Below are 19,408 nucleotides of genomic sequence, written 5' to 3' on the forward strand. Positions count from 1 at the left end.
GGGTATACAGTACTCATCCAGTGAGGAAATGCTAATGTTTGTTTCATGCTGTTACATTGATTACAATGGGTCTGACTTGGAAAGTGTGCCACTGGGTACAAAATTTAAGAAAAAGATTCTCAAGGGTTAATTAACACTGCTCCGAAATGCAAATTTTTTAAAAAAAGCAATAAATATACAAGTATGCTAAAAAAAACCGAATAGATTAGGTGAAAAAGTTATCACTAAATATTATTCATATAAATTTTACAATTAATATAAGGAGATATGCAATCCACCTGTATATTTTTGCTAGACACATTTTAAAGAAGGAAAAATAACTTTGGTTCAAAAAAAATTAATGAAAACGCATAAGTACAATGGGAATTTATTTTACAATATAATTTTTGAGCTAGCGGAGATACTAGAAATCAATAATCCAATCACCATCTTACGAATAAAATAAGGCCCAAAGAGTAAGTTACGTTCCAGAATCACAGAGTGAGTTAGAAGCAGAGTTAGGACAAGAAATCCTGTCTGTTGACTCCAAGTTCATTGAACATGTTTTAAACAAAAATTTTACCAAATTAGAGCTTTTGTCTAATATTAAGTATTCTAAGTATGTTAGTAATTGGTAGGGGTATTAGACATTGGTCAATACATTACTAAGATCAAAATTTCTCTCGATAGAGAAATTTAGTAAGTAAAAGAAGATTTGAGTACTTAACGGAAATAAGATTTAAAAGGTCTATATTCTCCAACATGTACATAAAACATAGGCATAATTTTAAACTAAAGTAGGAACACTGAAAGAAAACAAAATTATTGTATTTCTAAGCAGACTAGTGTTTTAATGTTTAGAATTTTTAGTGATGTAACATTCAACTACTCTATTGAAAACGTTTTTCTTAGAGTGATATGGACTGAAGTAATTAAAGGATGAATAGTTTGTTGTAATCAATTTGACCTATTCATTTAAGAGCTGATGTGCTAAAAATAATTTGCTATTCAAATTCTATGTTGTATCCGGTAAACAAATTTTATCATATCTGTCAGAACTTAGTAAGAACAAACTATTCCATCAGAGTTCAAAGAAAAAATATAATGTTCTCTAGAAACAATTTATGAAAAAGTCAGATCCATATTTCATATGTGCCACAAAAGCTCATCAGAGTAATAACCCTCCTTCTCCTGGGTGTTATCGTACCATCTGCTGCTCTATTACTTATCTTTATTTTGCAACTAATTAACAGCATAATCTTCTAAATTCAGCAAGTTAATTATCATTATTGTGGTCTTTGCAGCATCATCAGTCCTTATGAAGTCTTGTCTCTCCACCCCTAGAGAACATATGAAAATGAAGGAGGTTGGGAGAGAGTCTGTTTCTTTGGAGTGGGCTCATTAGGTGTTTGCTGATTAGCTTGGCATGCAGAGGCAGGTCAAAAGAATTCTGCTGAACATGAGGTTCCATGCAGGGCCCAACTAAGTTAATGTAGGTTTCTGAACATTTGCCAAGATGCCCTCTGTCAGCTCTCAGTAGAAACCCCCTGCAGAAAACCTACTGGCTACCCACTGTGTGCAAAGATATTTCTCAGTTTGTCACACAAGTCTTAAAGGAATGATTCTGGAGAATGCTACTAAGTACTTTACTAAATCTTCTTAAACAAAACTCCTAGATGATTAACATTCAGAAGATTTACTTTTTGATTACAAATATTGCATAACAAAATTGTTTTCTTAGAAGAATAACACGGACAGTAAATACCCATGGTTTATGTGCTTAAAAATGACAAATAAAACCTCTCAACTTAAATTTGGTAAGATCCAGTGCAATTTTGCAGAAAATAAAGTCTACAAATTTTTCTGTAGTATTAAAAAGTACTGGATAATTATATAAAGGTCTAACCACTATTCTGTACACCTGAAATTAATACAAAATAATATTGAATGTCACCATAATTGAAACATTTAAAAGGGGGGGAAGATGAAGGGGAATAAGAGGTTCAAAATTCCAAGTATGGGGGCTGGCCCGGTGGCTCAGGCGGTTAGAGGTCCGTGCTCCTAACTCCGAAGGCTGTAGGTTCGATTCCCACATGGGCCAGTGGGCTCTCAACCACAAGGTTGCCAGTTCGATTCTTGGAGTCCTGCAAGGAATGGTGGGCAGCGCCCCCTGCAACTAAAATTGAACACGGCACCTTGAGCTGAGCTGCCGCTGAGCTCTCGGATGGCTCAGTTGGTTGGAGTGTGTCCTCTCAACCACAAGGTTGCCAGTTCAACTCCCATAAGGGATGACGGGCTGCGCCCCCTGCAAATAGAAAACGGCAACTGGACCTGGAGCTGAGCTGCGCCCTCCACAACTAAGACTGAAAGGACAACAACTTGAAGCTGAACAGCACCCTCCACACTTTAAGATTGAAAGGACAACAACTTGACTTAGAAAAAAAAAAAAGTCCTGGAAGTACACACTGTTCCCCAATAAAGTCCTGTACCCCTTCCCCAATAAAATCTTTAAAAAAAAAAATTCCAGGTATGAAACAAATAAGTCATGGGGATGTAATGTACAGCATAGAGAATATAGTCAATAATATTGTGATTGTATAGTATGGTGTCAGATGGTTGCTGCATTTATCATTGTGATCACTTCTTTAGGTATATAAATGTTGAATAACTATGGTGTACACCTGAAACTAGTAAATACTGTACGTTAGCTATATTTTAATAAAAATCTTAAAAACAAATAAGAGTTTTCTCTGAAAAAAAGTACTAGATAATCTTCTAAAAACTTTTTGGCACACTTTTACTTTACCAAAGACTCATTTTAAAGTTCTTAAAACAAAAAAAAAAAAAAACTGAAAAAAAAAAGAAGAAAAAGCAGCAGCAGCAGCAGCAGCAGCAGCTTGCTTTGAAAACATTTCTTCAGCAGAAAAGGAGGATATTATTTCAGTATGTATAGGAGACACGAACACAATATATATTATCATATCTTCCTGTAAGCACTGGACATCTGAAGATCAGTTTCTCTTCAACTGCAGTTTGCTACTAACTTTATGTGTTGCAGTGCTGCCATTTCTCTCACATTATTTTTTAACCACAGGTCATTTTAGCAGAATGACCACTGCTACACTATTTAGCATGTCATTAATAGACTGACCACAAAGATCAAATAAATCCTTAAGAGATGCAAAACCAAACAGGGAGGATGTTTTAAATATTTTCAGAGAGCTGAAAACAACAACAAAGCAAAATCCAAAGGGAGCACCGAAAGAAAAAATTATAAGTTTCTTTGAAGGGCTGCAGACTGATGAACAGTCAGAAAATTTAAAGTTTAATGTGAATCTAGATATGAGCTGGGAACTACTCATTTGAAGAGCATGGATGTGGAGTTCTATCACTGATGGAGAAGAGAATAAAGTCCTATTATCACTTGTCTGGTCACTAAGAAACTTCTGTATATTGGGATATGAACTTTCTTCACTTGGGATGATACAATTATTTCTTCATTTGTAAGTCTTTTTAAGTTTAGCCACCTTGAAGCATAAAAAAGTAAATCAATGACAATAACATTTTAATTCAAATTTAGAAGTAATCTGTACCTATTTGGTACTTTATGTTCTAAAAGTACCATGTTTCCCCCAAAATAAGACCTAGCCGGACAATCAGCTCTAATGTGTCTTTTGGAGCAAAAATTAATATAAGACCCGGATCCTATTCCTATTCCTATTCCATTCTATATAAAACCCGGTCTTATAGTAAAATAAGACCGGGTCTTATATTGACTTTTGTTCTAAAAGACACAGTAGAGCTGACTGTCCGGCTAGGTCTTATTTTTGGAGAAACATGGTACCTAAAATAACTTGCCACATAGAATAGTAGATTACCCTTGGCTTTCAATTTAAAATATTTAAGAGACTGATTTATTCCTGTGATTTTCACTGAAGAGCTAAGATAACCTTACTTAGCCTCTAAATCATACAGGAATGTTTAAGAAAACCAAGCATCTTTATATCTATAATTTAATTAAAGTGTTATTAAAGTACTTGGGAAATTTTCTTAGATAACTGAGGTACCATAGAGAAAACAGGATATATTACATTTAAAATGAAGTTTAAGATGTTTAATATTAATTATATTTTAAGTCCTTTAAAAGTGTTAATTATGTAGTTAGATTTGTAAATTGACCTTTAGAACTAGGGAAGAATGAACTTTTAAAATCTGTAACTTAAAAAAAGTTAGTATTATTTTTAAAAAGTAGTCCCTCAATAATGGTTTTGTACATAAATCACCATATCAAAGATACCAAAAAACCGAAAACAAAAACCAAACACTTCATTAATATTGTTGGTATATGTTGAAAAAAATCAATAATGGCCTTCTCTACAGGTAAGACTTTTTTTAATCTTTTGATGATCACTGGAATATATGCAAAAAATAAATAAATCTCAGAATTTAATATCACATGTGCCGAATTTCTTGGTATCCAAGGAATGTTTGTTAAATAACAATCAATATAAATAATTATTAAATGAGACTGAGGCAAAACATATAAACATGAATTAAACTACAAAAACCAAACTCTTTCTGGTTATTCCCTAAGGTTGATAATTTGTTTTGAACTTCTAACAATGTATCTGTATAGTTGATGCTGATGAGAATGACATGAAAGCACTGAAAATTCTTGAATCAAACAAATACTAAAATAAGGTTCATTCTACACAACTTACTAAGACAGTGAAAACAGACTAATAATACTTGATGAAAATATAAAACCAATAGTGACTGACGTGTGAAATAAAATAATTTCTGTACAACAACAAAAACACACCAATTAATCAGAGTTCCCTCAGCATACTATGCAATTGGTATTTTGTTACCAGTTCATGTTACTTGAATAGCATGGCACCATCTATTGTTTTCACAAATGAGCCAAATAGCTATGATATATTAGAAAAAGGAAACACAGGACAATCAAATATATCAAAGATGGTATGTTACCAAACCACAATGGAATTAAAATAGAAATCAGTAAGAAAAAGTCTCAAAATATTTGGAAATAATACAATACACTTTTAAATATCCCATAGTTCAAAGAAGTCATGAGGGATATTAGAAAATGAATGATAATGAAAATATAGCATATAAAAATTTGTGTGGAAAGAAAAATACAGTTTTAAATCCCTATATTAGGAAGGTAAAAAAATTTAAATCAATAATCTAAGCTTCCACTTTAATAAGCTAAAAAAAAAAGATAAGCAAATTAAACCCAATTAAGTGGGAGACAGGAAATATTAAAGATAACAGTAGCAATCAATGATAGTACAAATATACCATTAAGAAAAATCAAGGCAAGTTACAGACTAAGAGAAAATATTTGTAGGATACATGTAACAAAAAATTTGTATCTAGCATATATAGAAAAAAATTCATATAACACCATAATAAAAGACAAGTAACTCAAATTAAAAACGGGCAAAAGATACCACAAAAATGTCGGACCAAACTGGAAATGCAAATTAAAACCACAAGATACTGCTATACACTCCTAGAATGTCTACAAGGAAAACGATAAAACCAAATGCTGACAAAAATGTGGGTACAACTGGACTTCCCATGCACTGTTTGTGGGAATGTAAACCTTTGGAAAAAGCTCTTGCCGTTTCTTATAAAGTTAAATGTATGCCTACACTCTAAGAAAGTCTACTCGTTGGTAGATGGACCAAATGAAAATATACATCCACAAAAAGTTATATAAAAATGTGCATAGTAGCTTTAGTCACAATAGCTAAACACTAAATAAAAGCCACTAAGTGTCCATCAATAGAACAGATGAAGAAATTATGGTATATTCTATTCACACAATGGAATACTACTCAGCAATAAAAAGAAGCAAACTATGATACCCTCAACAACTAGGATAAATCTCACAGACATATGCTTAGCTGGACACAAGAGTATACATATAGAACCCAGTTATATGAAGTTCTAGAACTAACTGCTGGTGACAAATATCAAAATAGTTGGGGGAAGTGAACTGATTGGGAAGGAAAATAAAGACACTTTCTGGGTAGATGTTAATGTTCTACACCATAATAGGGGTGGTGAGTTCATAAGTGTACTTATTTATCAAAACTGTACAGTTACAATCCGTCCATTTCAATGTATGTAAATTTTACATTAAAGAAAAAAAGCCTATTACAAAATAATTGAGTGGGAGTAGGGAGTGTGAGGTATAGATAAAATAAGAATGGCAGTTATATTGCTAATAATTGGAGCTGGGTGATGGGTACATGGGGATTCATTGTATCATACTGTTTACTTTGTATGTTTGAAATTTTCCATAATGAAATGTTAAAAAAAGGAAATAGACTACTTTCCAACTCTTTTTATCTAATTAAAAATAGGAAAATCTTATTTACTATCCCAATAAAAATAGGCATTCATCTAAATATAGCTATTTCACATTAGCAAAATTCTAATAAGAAATTTATTTGGATTATTAAATTTAAGTGGGGCAATCTGTGACTCCCCATGCTATTCTGGGGCCTTCAACCAATGATTGCTTTCCATACATAAATTTGTGCAAGTTATAGCTTTGGTATTTTTTAATATACAAGTACACAAAACACTTTTATTCTTATTAATTTCCTGGTGACTTAGAAAATGTTATTTAGTGAAGTGCTCTCTCTCTCTATATAATAGTGCCTACCGATATGGCGTACTCTTGTAAGGCAAGAGTGTTTCTTTAAATCTGATTTGTTCATTTTGAATTAATTTGTGAGGAAAAAAGTCCACTGAATTTGTAGAAATATTTTTAGATGCAGTGTACAACAGTACGATCTCTTTAACTCCTATTTCTACTCAATTCTCACTACCTGAATTTTTCATTAATACAATATGTTTAAAGTAAAAAGTGTGAAAAACATTCCCAGTGAAGCTCTTTGGCTATCAATTGAAGAAGGTTCATCTTAGTATTTCCAAAATTTTGACCTAAACATGACGTTATGTGAAAAATTTCCCTCTCAGGTTTCCAAGATCTCCCACAACCAATAACCAGCTAATTTGTATACTCCTTAAGCAACTACTGTTTATTCAGATGATGTGTAAGTTTTATTGTTAGAAAGTTATCACATGCCAATTTCAGATTGATTATTTGCACTAATGGACAATATTAATTAGAACACTAATAGAAATTTTAAAGACTTGCAATATGTAATGATATTTATGTGTACAAATTTATATTGCTAGTATAGTACCCAGCACAGAACTGATGCACATAATAGGTACCTAATAACTATCTGTTGATTTCCGCAGGAGACATTCATTAGTTGCTGCTAAGAATTTGCCCTGGAGTATGTTACTGTAGAAGAATTACACTGATTAAAAATAGATGATGATGCATAGAAGAGGCATCATGTTGTGTACATCTTTTTGGAAAACCAGTCCAGCTGCTGGCTGCCCTGAAAGTTGGTTGTGGGGGGAAAGATCCTCCATTCCCATTCTGTAATTCCACAGAGGCCATGGCATCATGCAAGGGACCTCCGCTGGCATTCAATCTGGGATATTCTGTTTCTTCTTTTTGGCATATGGGCCCTCTGAGGTCTCTTCCCAAAGCTGTGATAGATACTCACACCGTGTGCAAGCTCAGCATAAAAAAACTGCTGTCCTCACCCTCACCCCACAAACCACAGAGAGCTTCTCCAAGGGAGTTTACCATAGTCCTGAGGCCTGGGGGCAAGGAGCGGGGAGGCTAATAAAATAAACCATGCACTGAGTTAGCTCAGTTGATGTCCTTAAGCACACATAACAACTGCAGAATGATCCCAACAAATATTCGTGGGGACTCCATCTGAAAGAGCATCATGAATTCACATGCATTAAAGGCTTTCTCAGGTCCTACCAACCTTTGCTTCAAAGGTTCACAACTCAAGTAAGAAGACTAAACAGTGCTTTCCGTTGAAAGCCACGATTCAAAATTGTTGTTTTGTTATCCTTCAGAATGGGATTAATTATCACCAGGCCTCTTAGGGGATTAATTTATATACGGTAATAGAGTTTACTATCATTTTAAATAAAGACACTGGATGAAATTTAAGACATATGAAGGTTAGAGAGAATGTTTTTTAAAAAAGCAGCAGCTTCAGGTCTTCTGCTAAGAAAATTAGCAAATTTACAGGATTTGGGGCTAAGAGAAACCCAGAAATCTAAATTTAATCCCTTTATTTTACAGATGAGGAAACTGAGTCTCAGAAAAGTTAAAGTGGCTTAGTTAAGGGTGGTAAATAGCAGAGTTAGGATTAAAATTAAAATACATGTCTCCTGACTCTTAATGTATAACTCATCCCTTGTGTTATCAGCTGAGCTCACTGGCCACCCCCTATAGTTCAGCGCTTAACATCAATTTCTCAGTGTTCTAAAGAAAATAAAAATTGTATTTATATATTAGGTGCAATGTTTATTAACTTGTAAACTATTTCAGCATTCTTGTCAAGACTGTTCTACAAATTTATATTACTGTTTAAAACCGTTACTCATGTCAGCACTACCTTCAGATTCCAGCTAGTTCCAGCTGTAATATTCCTAGCCTCCACCAGGAGGAGAGTTTGTTTAAAAAGCCACAGCCAAAAACCAGACAAACCAATGACAAGAATTAGAAATTTACTCCCAGTGCGTCCATTTATTTTAAAGCATCACCAACTGGTCACCATGCTACTGGAAGCGTTCCTTTTCCAAATTTTCTGGTTCTTCTAATAGTGTAATGCAGTCCATAATTTTACAAAATGGGATCTAAACTGTGCCTTTGAAGTGGTCTTTAATGGAAAATACTAATTCAAAACAGGCTCAAGAAATGTACAGAATGAATAAATCTCGTTTACCATCTTTGCTTCTGACTGTACTGGTTGAGGAGATGAAGGACCTGGAATTCCTGGAACACTAGGCACCATGGTGACTGGTCGGACGAGCTATGTGAAAGGTAGTAAAAACAACTGCTAGACAATACATTCAAAATGAGATTTGCACTTTATTTGCAAAATGGCTACTATAATAATTTGAGACTTCAGAATCAGAAAACAGTATCTATACTCCAAACCATTATCGATCTTACATCCTGATTTATCCTTCAAAATTGTCAATTTCTCTGAGACATTTGCTTCCCTAAACTTCAATTTCAGTTTTTTTTTAAATGTTTCCTCCTTATAGAAACTCAATATTCAAAGTGATTGATGCAAAACTTCTCACAGATCTGTCACACTTCCATTTCGAATGTGAAAGGAAAGAATGTCAAAACTTATGACAGCTAGGAATAAAAAATAATTTCAACAATGAGCAGTGCTTTTCTAAAATATATATAAACTTTGTGTGTCTTGCTTTTTTCTTTTAAACCTAGTATCAACACTACATGATTAGTTACTGTATAAAATATACCTCTTTTTAATATCAGTTTCTTTCATCAAAGTTACATTTAACAGGATAACCATACAATCTCAAGTACAGGGCAAGAATGCTTCCCCCTCAAAAATATCCTCAGAAAAGAGAAAGCTTTCAACTTATATTTGAGTCCTTATAAAGTCTCTCAAATAATATATTTTGAACAGCAAAGTTGTTTGAAGATCACATAATCCTGAACTTATTTCAATCAATGCTAATTCTGGATACTCAGAAAGGTCACTTGGAAGAATTCATTAATAAAAAAAAATTAACATTAATTTTAGTAATTACTCGGGGATTACTTTTTAAAAGCTATAAATGATTACATTATCCTGATCAGAAATCTCTATCTACAAGGTTAAAGAAGAAATTATCTTTTTATTATATAACTGAGTTTTAGGGCTTGGGGTAAGATTTCCAGGAAGACAATAATAGATTCAAAAAGTGTTATATTGAAATTACTAAGGTAAAAATGAAAATAGTGCATTTTGGAAAATTGTGCCAGACGTCTTAAAAAGTGGTTCTAATGATGAAAACTTGAATGTTGAAGACACATTCGAATAAAATTGTTTTATAAAATTATTTCTATCTTACATTATTCCAAAGAATGTGCTTTTAAATATTTACTAAATTATTAAATATTGTAAAAGTAGATATTAAACTACTGCCAATGTCTTTCAAAATTTATGTAACTTAACATGTCCCTCAAAACACTTTTTTTTTGGATTTTCTATTAGGAAAGTGGTGGACTAACTATTGTTTTAGATTGTTTAGATTTTCACATTCTTGGACCAGCAAAAAAAATTACATAAATCAAACTTGATCATAAAAATCCACAGGAAGTGTTTTTATAAACAATTTCTACACTAATCGAAATACCATGGAATCACCTGACAAATGCTCTAGTATAAATATCTTCTTAAAAAAATAGAAATCTGTGTTAACATTTGAATTCTACAAATCTAGTCAAATTGAAATGAGTTGAATAGGAATAAAGTTCTTAATGCTGAAAATACAAGAAAAACAAGATTTTTAGAGGACAAAAAAATATTTTCCATCCGATTATGTTTGCCTTGAAAGGTACATATTATCATTATAAGTATCAATGAGTAAAAAATACTACTTGCCACTAATATTTTGTTGAATTCAGTTTCACAAACCAAACAAAAGCAGCCCCATGTGTACTTTCTGATTACAAAGATCAGTTTTGCTCTAAAGAAAAGATTTAAATAGTCTAAATTTCAAACTTACTGGGACTGCAGCTGGAACATGCACATTAGAACTTGTAATTGATGCAGGAATTGCAACAGGCATGGTCTGTCCATTGGGAAGGTGTAACAGAAGAGGAAATGGGCCTGGCACAGGACTAAGAAAAACAAAAGAAGGGTAATTAAAGAAAAGAAATCTGTATCAATTGTCTCAAAAAAATACAAGAGTATAATATTTTTATTCCTATTACTGTATCATTAAAAAATCAACTTTCTAACCAATGCAAATTACAAAATTTAATTATTTTGAATTATATCTAAAATGCGTAATGTATGTATCAGCATGGGAAAAAATGGAAAAAGTTACAGATTTACTTTGGACAATCTGCAATATGTTAAGTGAGAAAAATTCTTATCAGAAAGCTTTTGAGACCTACTTGTCTGAAAGAAATGTCATCTGGTGACAGAATAATTTTGTGTTTTGTGTGAAACACATGAAAATAAGAGACCACCTTAAAATCACATTCTATGTTGGTCTGTTTTTAAAATGAAGTTTTAGATATTTATTTTCTATTAGATAATATTCATATTTAACAAGACTACCCAAGTACTTTATCCAAAAATCAAAGCATGAAGAATATGATTCACTTACACACACACACACACACACACACACAAAACTAAGGTCACAATTTTTGAATAATCAACTGTCTTAGAAAAATATCATGACAACAAAAATGTAACAAGTCATAAATAGTTCAATGATTGGCCCAAATCACTTACACGATTGGCCTGTTGGAGGACGGTGCCTGGGTGATTACAGTACTTGAGGTTGGTGAAGGTACTGCTTGCTGAATAATTACACTTGAGTCAGAACTTGTAAGCAGCACATTGGGAACCTGTAATGATGCCGGACGAACAATAGCTGATGTAGGCTGTGCAGTTTGTGCCAATGGTACTTCCTATTTAATAATGAGATAAAGGATGGAATTTAAAAATACAAGTTAATTCATGTACCTTAATGAACAGAATATATAACACACTCCCAAAAGCATCCACAAGACAATACTTAATACCCTCCAAAGTAAAATGATAGCTAAAGCTAATTAAAAATATTTTAGAACCAACTTAAGGTTTCAAATGCAATGTTCATATTTTAATTTTAAAACATCTGAGTGGTTTTTCTCAGCACAATTTATTTTCTTACTAATCCAGAAATAAGCTATGCTGAGCAATGTGGTTGATTCCATGAGAATTTTGGTAAAATAATAAAAAACAATCCATTCTCATGGAATCAAAAAACTTAAAATCCAGAAGGGGTTGCCTAATCACTCCATCATTATGCTGTAAAAACAGAAAAGAGGTCAAGGAGACCGTGTTATGGCTGATACAAGTCCAGTAATAGAAACGTTTAATAAATTTTTTAAAGCAGTACAAATGTTTGCTTTTGGTAGCTACCTCTCCATTACCAGTACTTTCTCAGTATTAAAAGGCCAAGTAATATTGATATCTCAAATATAAAATAAATAATTATTGCACTGAGATCTTTCCAAATTAAAGAAAAAGCACAGAATTTGTGAGTTAGCCAGGACCTTACAAATGGTCTTTTCCCCAGATTTACAGGTTAGGTAACAAAGAGATTAAGGGTACCCACAACTCCTTAACTACTTAGTATAAAAATTGGGTCTACTGTGCACTTTGAATTATGCTGCCACTTATTATCAAAATCTTATTAAGCTACACAGGAATAAAGATAAACTAGTACTACTGAACTTCATCTATTCAACATGTTTGAGAATTTAACATTCCCTCAAGGCCTAGTGGAAAGAGAGAGACAACAAACAAGTAAAACAAATAAGAAAATTGCAGATTGAAATGTGTTACAAAGTAACAGTACAACATGATAAATCACGAAAGATTAATGGAGAGAAGGTTGGAGTTGGCTATTTAGTAAAATAAGCTTATTTGAAAAAATGGCATTTGAACTGATGCTGAAAGAATAAGGAGAACATTCTACAAAGAAGGAAGCAACACCAAGAGTAATGTAATGTCTTTGAGGCAGGAAAAAGCTTGAAATATTTGATGTACACACCAGAGAGGCTGGGTAGGTAGACAAACCCAAATCAATCAGGGCTTATGGAAGGAGTATAAGTTACTCTAAGTGAAATGGCAAACCACTGAAAGATTTTAAGCAGGTTAGTAACAATGGATTATGATGGCTAAAGTGATGACACTGAAGACAAAAGAGGATAAATTAAGGATATACTCAAGAAGTAGGTCTGGTAAGATTTGCTGTTGGTTTCAGTATGAAGAAAAAGAAGGAATTAAGGATTCTTGATTTGAGAAACTAGATGGATGGGGAGATTGGGAAAATTGTGGAAAGAATCAAAGGCTCTGATTTAGACATATTAAGGTGAGAGCCCAGGTGGTCCCAAGTTAGGAGGCTATTCAAGATCCAGGAATGAGGCCCTAAACCATACACCTACAAAAGGCCTGTACTAAAACATCATCTTAGTTGCTGCTACCAAAGATCCACTGCTGAGAATAAGTAACTATGCCCTGACCCCTTTAAAAGCCTAAATAACCTTTGTTCACAGAATTTTTAGTTGTAAAGATTCTTAATTAAGCTGTTACTATAAAAGCAGTGAAAATAAAATAACAAAACCCTGAAAAATTAAATTTATATATCCTTTTAAAAATAAGTTTTATGTAAAATGTCCGCTGTTTTCTCCCCTATCATTTTCCTGTGTAACAAAAAGCTAATTGTCTATAAAGGCAGACTCTTCTTTCCCTGATTATTTCTATGAGTATTCACAGGCTTTCACATATTAAGACTGTTACAACCTGACACTTAATTATGCACCATTTATTATCTTAACATTTTATATAGATCAAATATCAAACTTTACCCAGGGTGCTGATTTTTTCCACTTGATGTGTTTCTACCATAAATATAAATTTCTAACCTTTTCATCACTGGTAGTAGACTCTGGGTGAGGTAAAGGACTATCCTGGTGAGTTGTTTCTACAACAGAAGGCTCCTCAATTTTGCTTCTTATGATGGGTGTTGCAAGAGGGGATAAATCTAGAGGCATCTAAGATAAATGCAAACATTAAAGAAAATGTTAGGAGTTGAAAAATAGCCAATCAGTATATCTAAAATAAGAAAGCAGAAAATGTAAACTATAATTATCGTTCTGTCAGAAGTACTTTTTTTTAATTTCATGGTTAAAAACATACTTTTTTAATGTCGTCTTCTGAGGCTTTCTTGAATTCATTCTCAAATGGACTTGCCAACTCATTGAACAAACCCACTTCTTCACAGTTTTTCAAGAATCTTGTTGGTGTTGGGGTCTGATCTGAAATAAATGTCAAGATGCAATCACACAGATTTTAAACATCATACAGGACCCTAAAATATAGCTAGTAAATTAACAAATTAAATTAGCAGGACTGGTTCAGTCAGCTGTTAACTCTCTCTTTGGAAAGACCTTTTCCTTTAAAGCAAACAAAATTTGGTTAAATTTTTGTTGCAGTTCAAGATATTCCCTCCCAGTTTATGAGCCACACAAGTATGCCAGCAATCCTCCTTGCTCCTTAGTCCACGCCTCCTCCGAGTAGAGTGACATAGGCGTCCTCTACTCATAGATCGACTATTATCCTTATTTCACACAATGAAAATGTTTTAAAATTTATATTAAAAATTGTATTTAAAATATATGCAATTTGGGGAAAATGAGGACAAGAGCATGTATAGTCACTCTAAGTGGGTCCTCCACTAATATTCGTGCTCTATTATGAAAGCAAGCTTAAGATAAAACAGAATCTTTAGTAAGTAAATCAAAAGACTACAAGGAAGAAAAAGGTTAAAACAAGAGCCCTAAAATAAAAGCAAAACAAAACCTTCCTTATTACCATCTACTGAAGCTAATTTCCTATTTTAATGCATTTTTCAAGCCTGTACAAGTTTCATATCTATGGAATGTTCTATAATAGCTTGACTGCTAGCCATCAGAGGAATAGTCAGCTCCACATTCTCAAAACTTGAAATATTTTAACTATACTTGAATATATACTCATGCTATGTGCAGTCACACATGTACTGAATGTGTATTTTGTACATGTGTTGGTTACAGAACAAGTAACATCCATACTGAATTAAAAATAGTAAATTTATGAATTTTGCCTGTTAGGTCTTATTATTTTCAAGGCTATTTTTTCACACTGATCAGAGTTGGTAGCACATTCAAATTCTAGTCACATTTTATAGATTTGAGGGCATCAATTTTATAGGTTATATCAGGGATCTAGCCTACGCTAAATAAAAGTATAAGGATGACTCCCAGTTTAAGATAAAATACTCATAAAATCTGTGAATTTAAAATTCATATATTTGTTAACTACTGTGTCCCGAAAATGGGCATTACTAACTAAGTCTTTGATCTTCACCCCACATGTATACTAATGATATTATATTGGAGTACTAGCACATTTACTACATGTAAACACAATAATGCCACTTGTCAACACATATTAGACATAATGTAGGCCTATCTCAGACACCATAGCATTATCAGAATTACTGAAGGGGCTCTACTGTGTCATCATTTTACCTATTAGTTACCCTGCAACTTGTACACTACCCCACAAAAGACTTCCAAAATCGTATTATAGTAAGGGACCAATGTGCATGCATCAGCTTAGGTCCAGCATGACTGAATTAGTAAACTGAACATAAATTTGACTCTTCTTCTGTTCACTCTTAAAGGGTTTATCTATCTGAGCTCAACAGAAAGCTCCTAATTTGTGTTAAAGAGACAGAAAAGCCTTAAAAATAAAATGCATATGTATAAATCACTTTTATCAGATTACTGGAATGATCAGGCTTGAGAAAAGTCAATACAGGCACAGTGAACCATGCAGATGGCTTATGGCTGTTGATCATCAAATATATACCACACACATCATGTACTATATTTACACAGTAATGCTAACCTATGCACCTCAACATGTTAGTAAAAACATGGTCAAGTGCTGTCTTTGAATGTGTTCTATTTTTCTATTGTATTAAATGTAAACAGATAGAAAAGCAATTTCAAGAAAGCAATCACAAGCATTTGAGTTAAAAAGTTAGAGAGAGATATTGCTCTAAGGCAATCAATTTCAGAGAAGCAAAGAACCTCATGTCTAGGAGACTGAATCTTCTAGGCTGTTAGGTTGCTTGTTTGACTGTTTTTTTGGTTCTAGCCTTGAATATCCGACGTACAATATTCTAAAGAAATACACACCTCACCCTTTTCTGCCCCTTTCACGTATGGAACTGAAGATATGTTGAACAGTCCCCTACATTTTTCATAAATAAATAATTTCTGATAAATTACCAATTTTTTGTTACCTCCAATTTTTTCATTACAAAAATTCTAATGCTGAAAGAACAGGCAGAACCATTTAATATTTCCCTCCTTATCTCTCCAAAGATTACATATGACAATTTGATCTCTGGGTAATAGTTTAAAAGTATTAATAACATTCGGTATTCCAGTATAATTACAGACTTACAAATAGTATAACCTAAGCTTCACAAGATAAGATAATTTATGGTTAATTTGAATATTTATGATATGTGAACCTGTGATTATGACACAAAAGTCTGAAATTTATATGTTAAAATTATATAAACTTTTTATTATAATACTTACAAAATATATAAAATGCAGTGAAATTATACATATCTGTGTGTACATGTACATAGATGTGTGCTAATATATATTTAAATACCAAAAAAGGGGCAACTAATAAATACAGCAGGGAGGACATCAAACCAATATATGAATTGGGTTTCTCTTTTCACACATTATGAAAGATAATCATCTGCTCAGGTGATACTGTATATTCATAGAATCATACAAAAAAAAAAGCTCTGGCTGAATTTAGGAGAGTATTAAGAGTATTTTACTAACACAGCTGTTTAGTCCAAAAAAGAAATATAAACAAAATCCTAATGAACAACTCGCTAAGTGCTCTTTCTCAACAGGAGGAGCTTGATCACGTTCTATTTTCCCACATCATTATAGACCAGATGTAAACAGCTAAAAAAAAAATAATAATAACTAAACATCACATTAGTTCAATTATCAGTTAAATGTAAACTTTGGAGATGATATGAATGTTCCTAGGGTTCTAATTAATTTCCACAAAATTGACATTAAAATCTACATTTGAAAACCATACAAAAAAGTGAAATGAATGATCAGAAGGAAACATGGAGATGTAATGGGTAAAATACATGTTGCCAACAGTTATTTAAATGAAGTTATTGGAATATCACCAGACTATATTATTTACAGAGAATACACAAAAATTGTGCACATTCCAGGTGAAATATGTATATAAGCTATTAATAAAAGCATATACTAACCAGCCACAATGACACTGTCATTACGTGCTGGACCAAATTTCAGTGTCATCTCATGTTTATGTTTATGGACAGCCAAATGATCCTCGTTGGTAAAACGCTGTGGCAAAAAGTTTTAAAATATAGTTAAGATTTTCAATTTGATCAAATAAGTAAAATAAGGAAATTCATTTCCACAACATGTAAAACCACCATTAACAATGAAATAGCAGTTTGTTAACTATAAAGGAATCTATTGTTAGTATAAACATACTAGATTTCAATCATAGTGAAACCCATTACCAAGAATAAGCAATACTGATATATTACTAGGTCACATAACTCATTTGAGAGCATATAATAACAACACCTGAGGCAAAGAAACTTTATATAAATTTCCTTTGGACACTAAAACCAGACCGCTTTTAATTTTTTGCCGTTATCACAGTAGAAATATATGCTTCATGGTGTAATGACTTTTGAAAGAAGTACTGTATTTACCTAGACTTCAGGTTACTTACCACTTTTAAAATGAGAATTTTCTTATAAAAATATTATTCCTGGATGAATTAAGAAATAAACTAGGTTCTTTATGCTACCACACCAAAAAGGAAAAAGAATACCTCTGTCATAATTCAGTGAAGAAATAACAACCAATACAATAATAAAACAATTAAATTATAATTAAAATTTTAACTTAAAATAATAAAGTGATTTTTTTCATCACTTCGTTTCGTCAGTTCTTATATTTTGAAAAATGAAGCAAAATTATTTTTGAAACTACACTTAACTTGGTTAGGTCCTGCATTAAAGGTAACATTTATGATTACAACATAATAAATTCATTATTTAAATATCTCCTGTGTTCAGATATCAACCTTTATGAAGATGCTCTTTATTGAACAACATTTATAACTGAAAATAGGGAACACTCACTTTTATTTCAGAGCAAAATTGTAAAATGCCAAAGAGATCTAAACTCACTCTCTAAACTATGTCCTTATAACTGGGAATGTTAAAATTATATATATTTGAACTCGGTTGCCCTAAACCATCAAAATGGATTCCTTCTCTTGTGGTCCATCCCCCCCTCCTGCTATGGAATTCACTACAGCCGTTCATGAGACTAATAATAGTAGCTTTAGGGTTACTATTAAGTAGTAACATTAAAATAGTTACTATTAAATGTAGTTAACATTAAAATAATGTAAAAAAATGAAACAGGTCTTTTCACTAAGCTTTTTATTCTAAAAGTTTTTAATTATTCTAAAAGTATCATACTTAGCCCAGCCCACCAGATCCTCAACCTGTAGAAGTTAATCCCTCTCATTTATGCCCCATTATGCTCTGCACAATGCCTTGGTTATAGCACCTATCAATATTATATTGATATTTTTTATGTCTGTTCTTTTAAGCAGGCTAAGCTCCTACTGTTTGAGATCCCCCAAAGTTAGCATATAGTAAGTATTCAATAAATGTTAATAGAAAGAATGAGCTCCCTAAAATCAGTTGAATCTTCAAGCCCAGTCGAAAAGAAAAACAAAAAACCCATCCAAACCATAGACTATTCAGTAAGGTGAATTTAGCTTTCATATAATTTGGCTATATTTTGCTATCATAGTGAGAATGATTTACCACTAAGTCCTTAGGTTACTGTACACACCGATGGAAAACTCTATCATTATGACCCCTCTTCAGAACCTGCTTCTAGTTTCACTGAAGGTGAGTGTTCAGACGCAACAGTACCTCTATTCCTTGACTTATTTACCCATTCACCATTCAAAGATTTATTGAGCACCAACTATAGGCACTGGGACCATAATCCAGCTCTTCCCCACTCAAGTGCTATTTTCCTATTGTTTTATCATTATAAGAATCCCTCTCAATTTTGGAGGAATAAAAAGTAGTCATCCTTTGATAGATTGTTGAATAACAAAGCTCTTGGAAAATGAACATATCTGTAGAGTTTACCGGCATTATTCTATTGCTTTTTACTTTGCATTATCCTTTTGAATGTACATGTCTTAATTCCACACTAAATGTATCTTAAAGCAAAATTCATTTCATGTTCCAAATAACCTAACAATGTGGATTCTTCACAGAAGGCAATTCTTAAACATTGAATGAATGCATTTTGGTAGAGGTCCTAGATTTTAAAATAGCAAAGTCAGCAAAATTAACAGATTAAAAACAACTTGGAAAGTTATCTCCTAGGAATTTTATTCTGCCAGCATCCTCTGCTTGGACTGGCTTGACCACAAATTTCCAAATCAAAGAGCAACCACATACAGAATAAATAACATTGTTTTGTGCAAAACGTGAAAATGTCACCAAGATAATACGAAGTAAAAAGGAGCAGCTAAGAAGGACCCTAAACAACATTTAGGGTTATATTAATATTAAA

General features: G+C 32.6%; 1 protein-coding gene across 2 annotated transcripts in view; it reads right to left on the minus strand.

Annotated features, from left to right (window-relative positions):
• ATF2 (activating transcription factor 2) overlaps window positions 1–19,408 on the minus strand; it is a 72,383-nt gene that overhangs the window by 24,363 nt on the left and 28,612 nt on the right. Inside the window, exons 5-10 of one of the 2 annotated variants that reach the window (XM_081052192.1) lie at window positions 17,029–17,125; window positions 13,851–13,969; window positions 13,577–13,705; window positions 11,394–11,572; window positions 10,654–10,768; window positions 8,850–8,936 (exon numbers count right to left, since the gene is read on the minus strand). In XM_081052192.1, the coding sequence (XP_080908318.1) occupies window positions 8,850–8,936; window positions 10,654–10,768; window positions 11,394–11,572; window positions 13,577–13,705; window positions 13,851–13,969; window positions 17,029–17,125 (726 nt within the window). The remainder of the gene's footprint in view (window positions 1–8,849; window positions 8,937–10,653; window positions 10,769–11,393; window positions 11,573–13,576; window positions 13,706–13,850; window positions 13,970–17,028; window positions 17,126–19,408) is intronic. The other variant, XM_081052193.1, reaches the window with a different exon arrangement.

Source organism: Rhinolophus hipposideros, assembly GCF_964194185.1.
Source record: "Rhinolophus hipposideros genome assembly, chromosome: 6".
NCBI classification, from domain to species: domain Eukaryota; kingdom Metazoa; phylum Chordata; class Mammalia; order Chiroptera; family Rhinolophidae; genus Rhinolophus; species Rhinolophus hipposideros.